The sequence below is a fragment of the Telopea speciosissima genome, chromosome 2 (assembly GCF_018873765.1).
Source record: "Telopea speciosissima isolate NSW1024214 ecotype Mountain lineage chromosome 2, Tspe_v1, whole genome shotgun sequence".
NCBI lineage: Eukaryota > Viridiplantae > Streptophyta > Magnoliopsida > Proteales > Proteaceae > Telopea > Telopea speciosissima.
The window spans coordinates 54,044,159-54,057,710 of record NC_057917.1 but is presented as its reverse complement, the minus strand read 5'-3'; the positions used below and the strand labels follow the sequence as shown (position 1 = coordinate 54,057,710).

The 13,552-nt window shown below is 45.0% G+C and overlaps 1 protein-coding gene across 1 annotated transcript; it reads right to left on the bottom strand.

Annotated features, from left to right (window-relative positions):
* Nucleotides 1-2,656: 2,656 nt before the first annotated feature.
* On the bottom strand, nucleotides 2,657-5,195 carry LOC122650866 (pentatricopeptide repeat-containing protein At5g12100, mitochondrial-like). The gene has a single exon (XM_043844237.1). The coding sequence runs from the start codon at nucleotides 5,193-5,195 to the stop codon at nucleotides 2,697-2,699; it is 2,499 nt and encodes an 832-aa protein (XP_043700172.1). The 3' UTR covers nucleotides 2,657-2,696.
* Nucleotides 5,196-13,552: the final 8,357 nt, after the last annotated feature.

Sequence of the window (13,552 nt, the reverse complement as noted above, 5' to 3'; positions counted from 1 at the left end):
TTTGATCTTGACTAGAACTATTACACAAGATTACAAAACATTTAACAAATGTTGAATCTAATCCTATGCCTTGTGAAGCTCGATCTTGATCATCTTCTCCTCTGATACTCGTAGTTCTTCTGAGGCATTAGCATTCAACAATTCTTAAATAGTCGTGGCTTGGTGAATCTTGTATGATTGATTAGAGGCTTCAACTACTTGGCATGGCTTGCTTGAACATCTCCATTGTTTGATCAACTTCAATTTGCTTGAGTTATCTTGACTTGCTTAAACTCTTGTCTTCTGAGATGTTTAATGAACTTTATCTTTACTTTCCGGTGTGATGCTTAGTATCAAGACACATCTATAAAGTTGCACAAAACATAGTTTGTCATATAAATTATAGTGCAACCGGAATATTATCAAACAACTATTCGAGTTCCACTTTTTCTACCGGACAGAGCTGCAAAAGTGGCCTTGCAAGCAACCTCTTTGCCCACACTAAACAGATCTTAAGAGAGGCGTTAACCAGAAGTAGGGCCGGGAGGGACTTGGACTATCTATCCATCCGTAAAGAGGAAAGAAAGGAGAGGCCCAACAACATGGTTAAGCCATCCAGATTAGTACATCGTCATTTGCCACTAATGATAGTACCTCTGGGATAATATACTAATTAATAATTTTAAGCATGTAAAGAGCCTTTGGAACTTTACTAGCCATTTTCTACTAATAGCAGTACCTTTGGGAAATTCTTTTTCATAAACTAGTAACATGTTCTTTTTTTCTTTTGTGAATAGAAAATATATTAAGGGAAAAGAGCAAGTACATCATTGGAGCCAAATTGGTGAGCTAGGGGGGCCTCAAAATCAAAGATCAAAACTTCTAGAAAAAAGATGATACATCAAAAGTCAGAAAAGAGAGGAAACTTTTATCACCAAAGGATGATACATATGAATTGGGGGGATTAAAAAGAAAAGGTTGATACATCAAAAAGTCAAGGAAGGGGGGGGGGGGATAAGTGGAAAGTTCCAACATGTTTTTAAATGCTTATTTCCTGAGGTATTTGAGCTCACAGTACGTATTGGAAGAACTCTATTTCTTATCTCAAAAGTAATGGCTTCCCATACCTATCCTAAAGTACGTGACGAGGAGGTCCATCTATTTTTATTTCTTTTCCATCAAATATAATGAGTCACAGCATCAAAGACAAACTTACCAATATAATCATAGATTTACTTACTATTGATTTTTTTTTTAAATCCAATGTCATTCTCTCTTAAATGAAAGCATTGATCTTTGATGAGACCAACACTTATTTAAGAACCCTTTCCAAACAGCTTTAGAGAAAGGATAAGTAAAGAAAAGATGTTCCACATTTTTTGTTGAGTTCCAAGAAAAAACAACAATTAGAGATAGACAATGTTCTCTTAAAGAGGAACTCCTGAGTAAAGAGGGAGGAGGTCAAAGCACACTAAGCAGTAAAACTCTGTTTAAGAATATTTGAATTGAACCAGGCAAGTTTATTCCAAGGTACTTTCAGAGATTTTGATCTAATTAAATTTCAAGTAAACTGGAAAATATTATTAGCACTAAGTTTTCCTTCATCCTCTATGAAAGAGGAATTCCTCCACCATTGACATCGATATCATTGGATGACCATAGGGATGGGTATTTTGGATAGGTCTAACGAACTGGAAGACTTTCTATCTCTATATCCATGTAAATCCCTGGCTGTTGCTGGACGGAGGCCAGTAGGGCAAACTATCCTACCCAAACCATCAGTTGGATGGACAAGCCGCTGCACTTGGGTGTAGATTATAAATAAATTGGGATACTCATCACATAGTTAGATCACCCGTGGTGAGGGGATTCTTCCTCTCCCACTGGTGAAAGGAAAACTTTTGCAATATCATAGTAAGGAATATATATATATTTTATTTATTTTATTTTATTTTTTTTGGGTAATGTTAATAAGGAATATTCAAATCTTAGGTGTGGCTCCTATTGTCATAAATTTGGGAGAAATTTGTTGCTTACCCAAAAACAAAACAAAAAATTGAGAGAAATTTGTTTAAGTGGGTTTGGAAATGTTCATGGACCACTAAATGCACCAGTAGGACTGATTTGGTACAATATTAGAGAAGCAAAAAGAAAAAAAGAGTCCACTAAAATTTACTTGGGCAGAGTTGGTGAGAAAAGACATTGATGACTTTGGGTTGGCATCAGATATGGTTCATATAAGATTAAATGCAAAAAAACAGGTTATCTTTTATTTAATGTTTCTCAATCATTTTTTTACTTGTGAAAAAGTTCAAAGGTCTTGCTCATTCTCGGTATTATGAATATTAATTATTAAATATATTTAAAATAAAAAAACATGACTCGCTTTAATCAGGTTTGACTCGTCCAAGTCACCAGGTTTTGAAAAAGATTAATCGAATCGAAAAACCTGATTTTCCTACTATGATTATCTGATCATATTTACTTGGAATAAGGCTAAAAAAATTAACTGTTGAATTAAATTAATTGATTGACAACTGCCTCTTCAGTTGATTATGCACTTTAGAAGAAAAATTTTTTGCCTAGACATGCTTCCTTGTCATGTCCAAACAGAAAATGAAAAATGACAGAAAAATGGAAAATATTTACAGTGATGCAAATGGAGCATAATAGAAAAGTAAATAACCAATCCACTGTATATTCACAACAACACTGCTCTAACCATGCACTTCTTTCTCCCTCATTGTGTCACAAACATGCAGGGCCTCTTGCAACCTACCCTCCTTTCTGAGACCAGTAATAAGTTCATTGCAAGTATAAGCACTGAGAAGAAAACCATTCTCAAACATTTCTTTACACCATTGATAAGCTCCAGTGAAATCCTTCAGTTGGCAGTGTCCCTTGACTAGCGTATTATATGTGACAGCATTAAGCACTAACCCTTTGGCCTTCATATCAACAATAAGATCATTTGATTCTTCCAGTTTCCCATCCCTAAAGTACCCAATCATCAAGTTAGTATAAGTCATATTGTCAGGATGCATTCCCTTCTCAACCATCTCCTGGTGAAAAACAAATGCCTTTCGGGTATCTCCATATTTTGCATGACAGTGAATTAGTGCATTATAAACAACCTGATCAGGAGTTAGATTGTTCTCCAACATTTCTTGATACCTTCTATCTGCTTCTTGCACCATTCCCTCCATGCTAATTCCACTAATCAAGGCATGATAAGTTCTTAAAGTAGGTTTTATACCTAATAACTTCATATCTCTGTATAGCTCTAGAGCTTTCTGGGCATTTCCAGCACGAGTGTAGCCTGCAATTAGGGAGTTGTATGTGATCACATCAAGACTAAGACCTTTACCTCTTAGCATTCGAGCTAATTCTTCTGCTTCTGAAACCACCCCTCCTCTGCAAAAGCAATTTATTAAAGAATTGTAGGTTACAAGAGTTGGAGATATCCCCACATCTTCCAATTCATGAAACAATCTGAAAGCATCTTGCACTTTACCCACTCTAGAGTAGCCATGAACAAGCATGTTATAAACCTGCACGTTGGGTGAAACTCCTCTACTTTCCATATCCCTAAGGAGTGTTTCTGCTTCAAGAAGATTACCTTCCTTGCACAAACAACTTATAAGGGTGCCAAAGCTCACGCCATTGGGTTTGAACCCCTTCTCTCCCATCTCTTTGAGAATCTGAAAACATTTCTCGAAATGATGCACCCGACCATAGCCATCAATTAGTGTATTATAAGTCTCTAAGTTTGGGAGAATTCCCCTAACCATCATATCCCTCACCAATTCCTCTGCTCTGACCATATTGTAACTATCACAAAACCTGCTAATAAGATGATTGAAAGTAATGCAGTTTGGCCTCAACCCAATAGTTTCCATTCGATGAACCGTTGAAAGAGCTCTGTTCATGTCACCAAGAAGACAGTATCCCCATACGACTGTATTATACATCACAGTGTTCAGAGTGAAGCTCAGATTCTTTAGGACCTCCTCAGCCTCAGTCATCTTCCCTTCCTTGCAAAGTATGTTCAACAAAATACTACAGTTGTAGTCGTTGAGCTGAACCCCCTTGGTGCTCATTTCTCTGTAGAGGGCCAATGAAGCATCAGCGGATTCAGTGCCACCACACCTTGAGTACCCATTGAAAAGATTGGCATAGGTAAACCCATCCGGGACAAAGCCATGGGTTTCCATCTCTTTCAGAAGCTGCCTTGCCTCCTCCATCCGTTGAGCCTGACAAAGCCCACTAACCAATGAATTGAAGGTAACGAGATTTGGGAACAAACCCCGGACCTTCATCCGGTCTCGAACTCTAAAAGCCTCCTCTAAATTACCCACCTTGCAGTAGCCATAGATAAGCGTATTGAAGGTAACTCGATTAGGTACGACCTTTTTCATGAGCATTTCAGCAAGCATGTTGTTTGCATCTTCCATTCGCTTCTCCCTACATAACCCACGAATGACGACGTTATATGTAAATGTGTCCAGCCTCACCCGACTCCTTTCCGCAGAATCCAAGAGTTGGAGAGTTCTGTTGCAGTCCCTCAATGTGACCGCTGATTGAATAGCTTTGTTATAAGTGAAGGTATTGGGACGAAGAATTCCAGAATCGACAATCTCCGAGAACAACCGGAGGGTTTCATCAAAATGTCCCGCAGAAACCAGGGCCGCTAGTAAGCGGTTGAAGGATGCGAGCGATGAAGAGATCCCTTTTCCCTTCATACACATTAGCACCTCTGCCGCTTCCTTTGGCATCTTCAAGTCGGCGCATATGGACAGGAGAAGATCAGAGAAAGCGGGTGCGACGGAAGGGGAGGAGACGGCGAAAAGTCGGAAGAGATCCAGACGAGAACCCAACAAGGATAGAGGGGATCGGTGTTTGGGTTTCGAGAGGATGAGATGCGTAAGTGAAGATCGAACGGAGACAAGGCGACCCTTCTCTATGAGCATCCGAAGCTCCCTTACTTGTGGTTCATGAGTGTGGCGGTCTTCTTCCCACCACAGGGGCTCTTGTTGGTAGAGGTGTTTATTCTTGGTCAGCTGTTTAGTTTCGGTCTTTCTCTTCCAACTCTGTCGGAGTTGCTGTGTTATGGAGGCGGAAGAGCTGAGGAAGAGGAGGGGAGAGAAGACATGGAAATTTTGGGCTCTATAGCTGTGAGTGAATTTGGGGAGACTATGACGGAGATTCTTCAACATCTCTTCTTTTTTTTTTTCTTCTTCTTCTTCTTCTTCCTTGGACATGGTAGAATAGCAGTTGTGCTCATCTCAGTGAGATTGAGACGAGATTGATCGAGAAGCGATGGTCGTCGTCCCATGACATGGTTTCGTTCAGTGCTCACTCATGCATCTCTTCTTTGTTCCTGTCTATGTGCATGAGAAACAAACCGGATCGAGAGTTGTTCGTTCCCTTATTCAGTCATTCCTTCCATTCGAGTGGTTAGTAGCCCATTTCTTCCCTCATTGTGTTGTTCTCTCTCTCTCCTCCCCCTTTCTTTTTTGGCCGGATTTTAATCCTCTCCAATTCTTAAAAGTGTGCGGTGCGGTAATGCTAGGTGGAGATGCTGACAACTGGCAGCTCGGACATTCAATAGTCCAAGCTCAACACAAGTCAATGAGATCGGACCGTTGGATGTTCAAGCTGTCGGGGGTCGACATCTCCACCTAGCACTGTCGCATTGCACACTTTTAGGAAATTGGAGAAGATCATAAGATTATATTCCATCATTTCTCCTCCTTTTTGTCATATTACATTCATCATATAAAATTAACCATCCACAAAGATTCAAAAATTTAAATTCATTCATTCTCATAACCATAATGACTTTGAAGACATAAGAATCCCCATGAAACACACTTATAATTACGCACATTTTTTTTGGGTAAAGAGAAACTCATATATTAAAGCGTGTAAAACGCAAGCCATTTGAGTTACAAAGGTCAAATAACCAAGGAGTGGGAATGGGCTAGATAGTCCGACACACTATGGACATTGCTCTCCTTACCAGAGAGTCAGCTACGTTGTTAATCTCCCTGGGAATATAATGAAATGAACAAGATAAGAGGCAAGTAGATAGTTGTCTGATATCCTCCATGATGGTGATGATCTCCAAGGAAGTTGTTGATCGATCAACATTGTTCAAAAGAAAGATCAGATCTTGATTATCGGATTCGACAATGAGAGAAACAATTCCCTCAGCTATGCCTTGAAGGACACTAGCTCTGATAGCTAGAGCTTCCCCTTGTATGACCGATGAAAAAACAGCCGGATTAGATTGAGTACAAATTGGATTTCCTTGATTATTCCTTAGTACAAATCCGATTCCACCTTTCCCTTGAATCAACGAGGCATCTGAATTTAGCTTTAGGGATCCAGGTGTTGGGGGTTTCCAAACACTATCTTCTCTTTGGATTGGAGTTCTTACCCACTGTTGGGTGGGTTCCCGAAAATTGAGTTGTGAAAACTCCATAAAATCCTTCTCAGCGTAGAAGAGAACATTATTTGGAGTCCAATGCTTGCCATTGAAGACTAAATCGTTACAGGCCTTCCACAGGTTCCAACAAATAAATGGAGATAGACATGTAATCTCCTTTCCTGAGCGAGAGAATTAACAGAGGGGAGAGAACCCTAGTTGTGTATCACTTGTTTAAGGTTTGGAGAGGGTGAAGGTGGGATGTATGATAAACGAGAGCCAAACAATGCACCTGGAGCGAAAGGGCAGTCCAGCATAATGTGATCTACTTTTTCCTCAGATTCTCTACATCTTAAGCATTTTAGATTTACTGGACATTGTCGTCGAACAAGGGCAGTTTCAGTAGCAATACCATTTGCGCAGGCTCTCCATAAGAAGCTTCTAATCTTAGGCAAAGAGAAACAGTTCCAAATCAGGTTCCAGACCTTATTAGGAGTTTTATTTCTAGCATGATAGGAGGTGGAAGGTGCATTGTCATGCTTGATGTCATTCAAATTAGTTAAGAAGTGGTATGCTGATTTTGTTGAATATATACCATTCTTAGCTCCTCCCCAAGCCTAGTAGTTTTGAGCTGGAAAGATGCTCAGCTGAATCTTCATAATTGCTTCCTTATCAGCCGGGTGAAATAGAGAATTTATAAGGTCCATCTTCCAGGATCTACTTTGCTGATCTTTTAACTCTGTAACAAATATTCCCTGTTCTTCACTGAAATTGGGATATTGAAGTCAAAGTGTAGGAGAGGGCAGAAGCTACACATCCTCCCATATTTTGATTCTTCCCCATCACCCACAATCCAGACCAGACCTTCCATAAACACTTAAGTCCCTCTATGACACTGCATCAAGCCCAAGATGGGTTGGAGCCTAATCTTGCATCGAGAAATTCAGAGTTGGGGTAATACAGTTGTTGCTTCATATACAAATAGCCCAACAGGAAGTTGGTTCTTTCCATAGTCGCCATGCCAACTTGCATAGCAAAGCTCTATTTTGAATGGATGGATCTAAAAATCCAAGACCATCTTATGTACACAAGAGTGTACATCTTATGTACACGAACATTTAACATTAAACACTTTAATGACCATCTACTCTAAGTCCAAAAAATTGAAATCCCAAAAATAGTTAAACAATTTAATCAATTTTAAGTCTCACAAGGGTGGGTGAAGAGATATCATCTCTACCCAATAACTTCCTCCCATCATAAATTTATGTCACACTGAAAAACCCCTCTTTTTTTTAAACAGGTAATTTACGAGCGAGAGGGAAGGAACCAGCCACGACACAAGGGCTGCGGCCACAATCCAGAACACAAGGCAGTAGCCTGCATGCATGCGGGTAGTGACCATTGTGTGCGCAGGCAGAGGCCCACGCACGCTGACTGCTGCCTCACGCGACATGGTAGGGCGCATGGTGGGGTTGGGGGGCCAATGCGTGGCCTGGGTTCATGCGAGAAGTGGGCCTTGTCGTTTGGGTTGACGCGAGCAAGGGACCTTGGGTGTCATACGGATAGGGGGCCATGCGGCCGGGGTGCCTTGCAGCCAAGTCGCGTGCATCTCTTATTATTGTTGTTATTATTATTATTATTTAATTTCAATGATTATAATATAAAAAATTTTAGATCTTAAAATAAAAAATTCCTTCATCAACCATTGACTGGAAAACATGGGGAACCCTATGCATGGCATAACTTATCTGAATATGTTACTCTGATTCCAATTGTTGGTTTGGACTCGATGGCACAGCGGAATCAGATCGGGTAACATCGTTTTTGCATTCATATTGAGAGAACATAGACAAATAAAAATTTATCATGAGAAATACTTGGTTACCCTAAAGTCGCAATTGAAGCTCCTCCTCCATATAGTAGTTCTTTCACACTGAAGTAAGAGATGGATTGGCTTGATCAACACTTTGTCACCACCAATTGTCCGCAAAATAATGTAGAATACCATTCACCAATTTTCTGGGTTTCGCAAAAAAAAAATCTTATTAACACTCACACCTCATAAGGGGAGAGAAGAGAAGAGAAGAGAAGGCATGGGAGAGAGAGGGAGAGGCTTCAAAAAATCGTGGAGTTCTTCTCCTCCCTCCCCTTTTATAATATTTGATCTCTTATCGGATCCTAGCTTGGCCAAGTTCACTTTCCTACAATAAAACTTATCAATTTGCCTTTCTCAAGCATGGTTTCCAATAATCAAAAACTTACTGATACATCCAAGATTCATCGAACCAGTCAACGGTTGCCACGTGTCACAAAGCGACCTACTCCAGAACCAAGGAGAACCAACCGGGGGTCCCACCCTGGTACGGCCTCACCCAGGCGCGGCCTCACCCAGGCGCGGCCTCTCACCCAGGGGTGGTCTCACACCCAGGCGCGACATCGTGGACCCAGACGTGATGTACGCGGACACTAAGGCCACTCGTCTATGACCCAATCGTGTCACTACAGACTTATGCCACCACCAGGACTCTGGGCCACCACTTAGAAGTCACGTCACCCAGACGGATTCAAGCACCAATGATGTTATCACCACACGCGAGTATCATGGTAGAGAGTCTGGGCCAGACACGCGTCATTAAGCCTCTGCAAGGCTACTCTCACGGTAGGAAGTCTCCCCTTGTCCACCCATTCCCGTGACACGCCAAACCCAACCAAGGTCGAACCCTTCGGCACGCCCAAGGTGATCACCAGTGACTCATCCATAGCGGGAAGATCAGTGGCAGTACCACCGGAGGAACTCACCCCTTTCCCCTTGGAGGGGGGCAATGCAGAAGACCCGGAGGGCCGGAGGGGGCGACAGTAGGAGGCGGAGGCACAAGGCCCGAAACATCATCATCATCAAGAGAAATACGGGGAAGGAGGACACACACACCAGAGCTCGTCACATGTGCATGTCCTGGACCACCCTTCCGCTTCGCCCCAACAGCCACAGGCGCAAAAGAACCACCAACATCTGTTACTCCAGCAGATGAACCACCCTGAGAAGTGGCCTTCTTCCGCAGATTACCACGGAGCAAACTGAAATCCGGACGCGTATCCACTGCATGACAACATCAAGCTAAGACCGCCCAACCAGTCAGATGACATACATATTAAAATACAAGCATGCCAATCAAGTACAAAAGACAGTGCTCTTACCAGGACTCAGCTTCCAAAGGGACAGGAAGGCCTCCGAGTCCAACTCCTGGACGTGGAATGGATCGCGACCCAGGCACTGCTTGAGGGAGTCACCCTCAAAATCACTCAGCTCAAGCCCCCGATTGACCCTCTTGAGGTCAATGACTTCCCAAATAGTCCGTAGTGGGCATCGGGGGACCATGGCAAAAAAGAAGCAATCCCTCCAATACTTCACGTTGCTAGTGATCCCTGTGAGAAACTCCAAAGAGGCATAGGGCCCCTTGAGCATGCGGCGAGCAAAGTGATAACATCCACGATCCCCCTTCTTCAGCAGATAAAAGTGGGAGAACAGGGGAACAGTGGCGGCACACCCCATGCAGGCAAAAAATACATAGAAACCCAGGATCACCCTTCAAGAACTGGGCAACACCTGCCCAAGGGTGAGGTGCCAACGCTCTAGCACCAACTAAACAAAGCGAGGGATAGGAAGGCGAAGGCCCTGGAGGAAAAAGGTACGGTAGAGATAGATCTTGTCCGCACAGTGAGAGAAGGCATACTCACGAGGTCCGGGAATATGTAACATGACCTCAGTGGGAATGTGGAACTCGTCACGAAGGGAGACCAAGTCAGAAGAGGACAAGATACTAGCAACATGACCCAACATATCAGCAGGACCGGCGACTGAGGACGCTGCCCCGAAAGGCCTACGATCCCTACCAGGACCAGAGACACTAAAAGGTCCCACACCCCCCATCACTAGCACTGGGGGAAGGTACAGAGGATGGAGTACGCACAGAAGAAGGCGATCCTGGGGAACGCTCCTTTGAAGATCCAACCCCGACCGAAGCAGGGCCAGGGTCATTAGGAGACGACATGAACGACAAGAGAAGAATAGACTACTTACTCGAGAAAGCGATCTCCCTCAAAGACAAGAAGCTAGCAAGAAAAATGAAATGAAGACCACCTGCAAAGTATAAACAGCAGATCCATCACAGACAAGAAGAAGGAGAGTGGAGAAGCATGAGGGTCCATCGCACCCATGGGCGCGGCCTCACACCCATAAGCATGGCCACCCCAGGCGCGCCCACCTCAGGCACGGCCTCATGCCCACAAGCGTGGCCACCCCAACTGCGGCCTCATACCCACAGGCACGGCCTCACACCCGCAGGCGCGGCCTCACACCCATAGGCACGACCACACCCACGGGCGCGGCCTCACCTAGGTGCGGCCCTGCATCAAAAAAAAAAAAAAGAAGCAAAAAGTAAGAAAGAGAAATGATGAGGAAAAATGAGAAGTAAAAAAAGAGAAAGTGAAGAAGAGGAACATATATCTACAAAAAACAAAGCAAAAAAGAAGAAGGAAAGTGTAGGAGGAGAGGTTTGAACCTCCAACCTCTCCTACCTCACTAACAGATTTACAGGCAAGCCCCACAAAGGAAGTTCATTTGCAGCGGACCCCTCACTATATAAAGGCATCTACTCTCTTGGACATCCTATCTCAAGAGAGTGGGGAGCAAATGATACATCCAAGATTCATCGAACCAATCAGCGGCTGCCATGTGTCACAAAGCGACCCACTCCAGAACCAAGGAGAACCAATCGGGGGTCCCACCCGGGCGCAGCCTACACCCAAACTCGGCCTCACCCAGGCGCGGCCTACACCCAGGTATGGTCTCACACCCAGGCGCGGCCTCTCACCCAGGCGTGGTCTCACACCCAGGCGCTGCCTCACCCAGGCGCGGCCTCTCACCCAGGAGTGGTCTCACACCCAGGCACGACATCGTGGACCCAGACGTGATGTACACGAACATCGAGGCCGCTCATCTATGACCTAATCGTGTCATTGCAGACTCATGCCACCACCAGGACTCTGGACCACCGCTTAGAAGTCACGTCACCCAGACGGATTCAAGCACCAATGGCGTTATCACCACACGCGAGTAACTATCTGCCAAGGATCTTGACACCACCAGGACACTCCCTCCCATGGGGAGATGGCCAATCAGGATGGAGCCCTGCTACCCAGGGCCTCTATCCACTCAACGGCACACTCGCCATCAAACTGGGACTCTCCATATCATTATACTCCACTATAAAAGGGAAAGGTACACCACCCTCAGAGGGGACATCTGAACTCATATTGAATTCTACATTCATTTGTTTGCTCAAAAGATCTAACTTTGGCATCGGAGAGCCCTAGGCCGAAACCACACCGGTTCTCTCTGTTAAACAAAGGTCATCCTTTTGCAGGTGACGGCACTCGCAGGACCACTCGGTGATTTCTTGATGCAACAGATTGGCGCAGTCTGTGAGAACGACGCTAGCCATGACCTCTACTAGCTCGCTTTCATATTCATTCATTGGCACGAAGGAAGACTACCACCACCAATAATGTAGCGAGGAATGGATCACCACCCCCAGAGTGCACTCGTCGCAGAGCCAATGACCAGGACCATGTCCCTCTGGAGGAAGAGATCCCCCTTAATGACCAGTTTGTGGTCGACGAGCCCAACAATGAAGAGGCAGACAATGTGGTGGTGGAGGTGATACCTGAACCCAATGCACCAGCAACTGCGGGTCAGATCAACGACCTGCAACGACAGATCCTCGATAAACAATGACTCTTTTGAGACTACTTGACACAGTGTACGATGTCCCACCCCGAAGGACGTCGCCGTCAGCAAGGGTAGAGTCCGTACCTCGATAAGAGCCAAACCCTAGGAGATCAACTCCCAGGGGCGTGGGATCGAAGAGACTTGTGGGACGGGCAACCCCCACTCCGCAGCGGGGGGAGCCTTCCCAGCGTCTCAGGAGAACAAGAGACCTCCCGCCACAGTCAGAGCATGGGAGGACACCAACACCCAGAGCAAGGGTGCCTAGCTCAGAGAGATAGGTCCGGAGGTTTGTGTTCGACAGACGACTTGAAGAAGGTCACATACCACGACGAAGCCGGACCTACAGAGAGAAAAGCCCCTCACCTTCACGATAGGGTTCATCACAGCGTGACCATTCACCATCCCGCCAACACTCAAGGTGGGAGGGGACATCCAGGAGAGAGCGTGAATGAGGTCGCAGTGAACGTCCTGCCAGGCGTGAGGGACAGACATGGGATGAGGGGCTCGATCGAAGACTCCGCGACCTGGATGAGAAGCTGGAAGGGTTAAAGAAGCATACCAAAGGTGAGACACATTCCATACCTGGACAACACCCGTTCTCGACAGAGATCATGTCAGCCACGCTCCCTTCTAGGTTCCGACTGCCTACCTTTGAACTCTACAGTGGTACCACGGACCCTAATGACCACATCAACTACTTTAATGGCATGATGACACTGTATGGTGGGTCAGACGTGGTCTCCTGTCGGGCATTCCCTGCATCCCTCAAGGGAGCAGCCACATCATGGTTCTCTAGGCTACGACCGAGATCTATAGGCTTGTTCACGGAGCTATGCGAACAGTTCGTCACCCGCTTTTAGAGCAGTGTTAAGCAGAAGAAGACCACCGCCACGACCTATGCTAGCAGGACCAGAGAAGCAAAACCCTAACAAGTACTGTCTCTTCCACAAAGAGAATGGGCATGACACAGAGGAGTGCTATCAATTGAAGAAAGAGATAGAACAACTTGTAAGAGCAGGAAGCTTGAACAAGTATGTGAAGGGGAGACGTGACAACCGCTCAGGCCAAGGAGACAGAGGTCGTGACGGAGACAGAGTAGAACCGAGAAGGGAAGAAAGAAGAACAGATCGAGAGAGAGACCGCCCTGAAGAGCGGAGAGATGCAACAGAACCTAGTGGCGCCAAGGGACCTCCCATCCTCACCATACTTGGAGGACCGGGGCAAGAGTCCACCAGGAAGGCCAAAGCCCATGCCAGGTTTGTGGGAGTGGCAAAGAAGCCAAGCAAGATAGCCAAGACCGAGACGGTGATCTCCTTCTCGGATGAAGACCTGCAAGGACTAAGCTTCCCACA

Coding starts and splice junctions, on each gene's coding strand:
- LOC122650866 (XM_043844237.1), bottom strand. CDS start 5,195: ATGTTGAAGAATCTCCGTCATAGTCTCCCCAAATTCACTCACAGCTAT.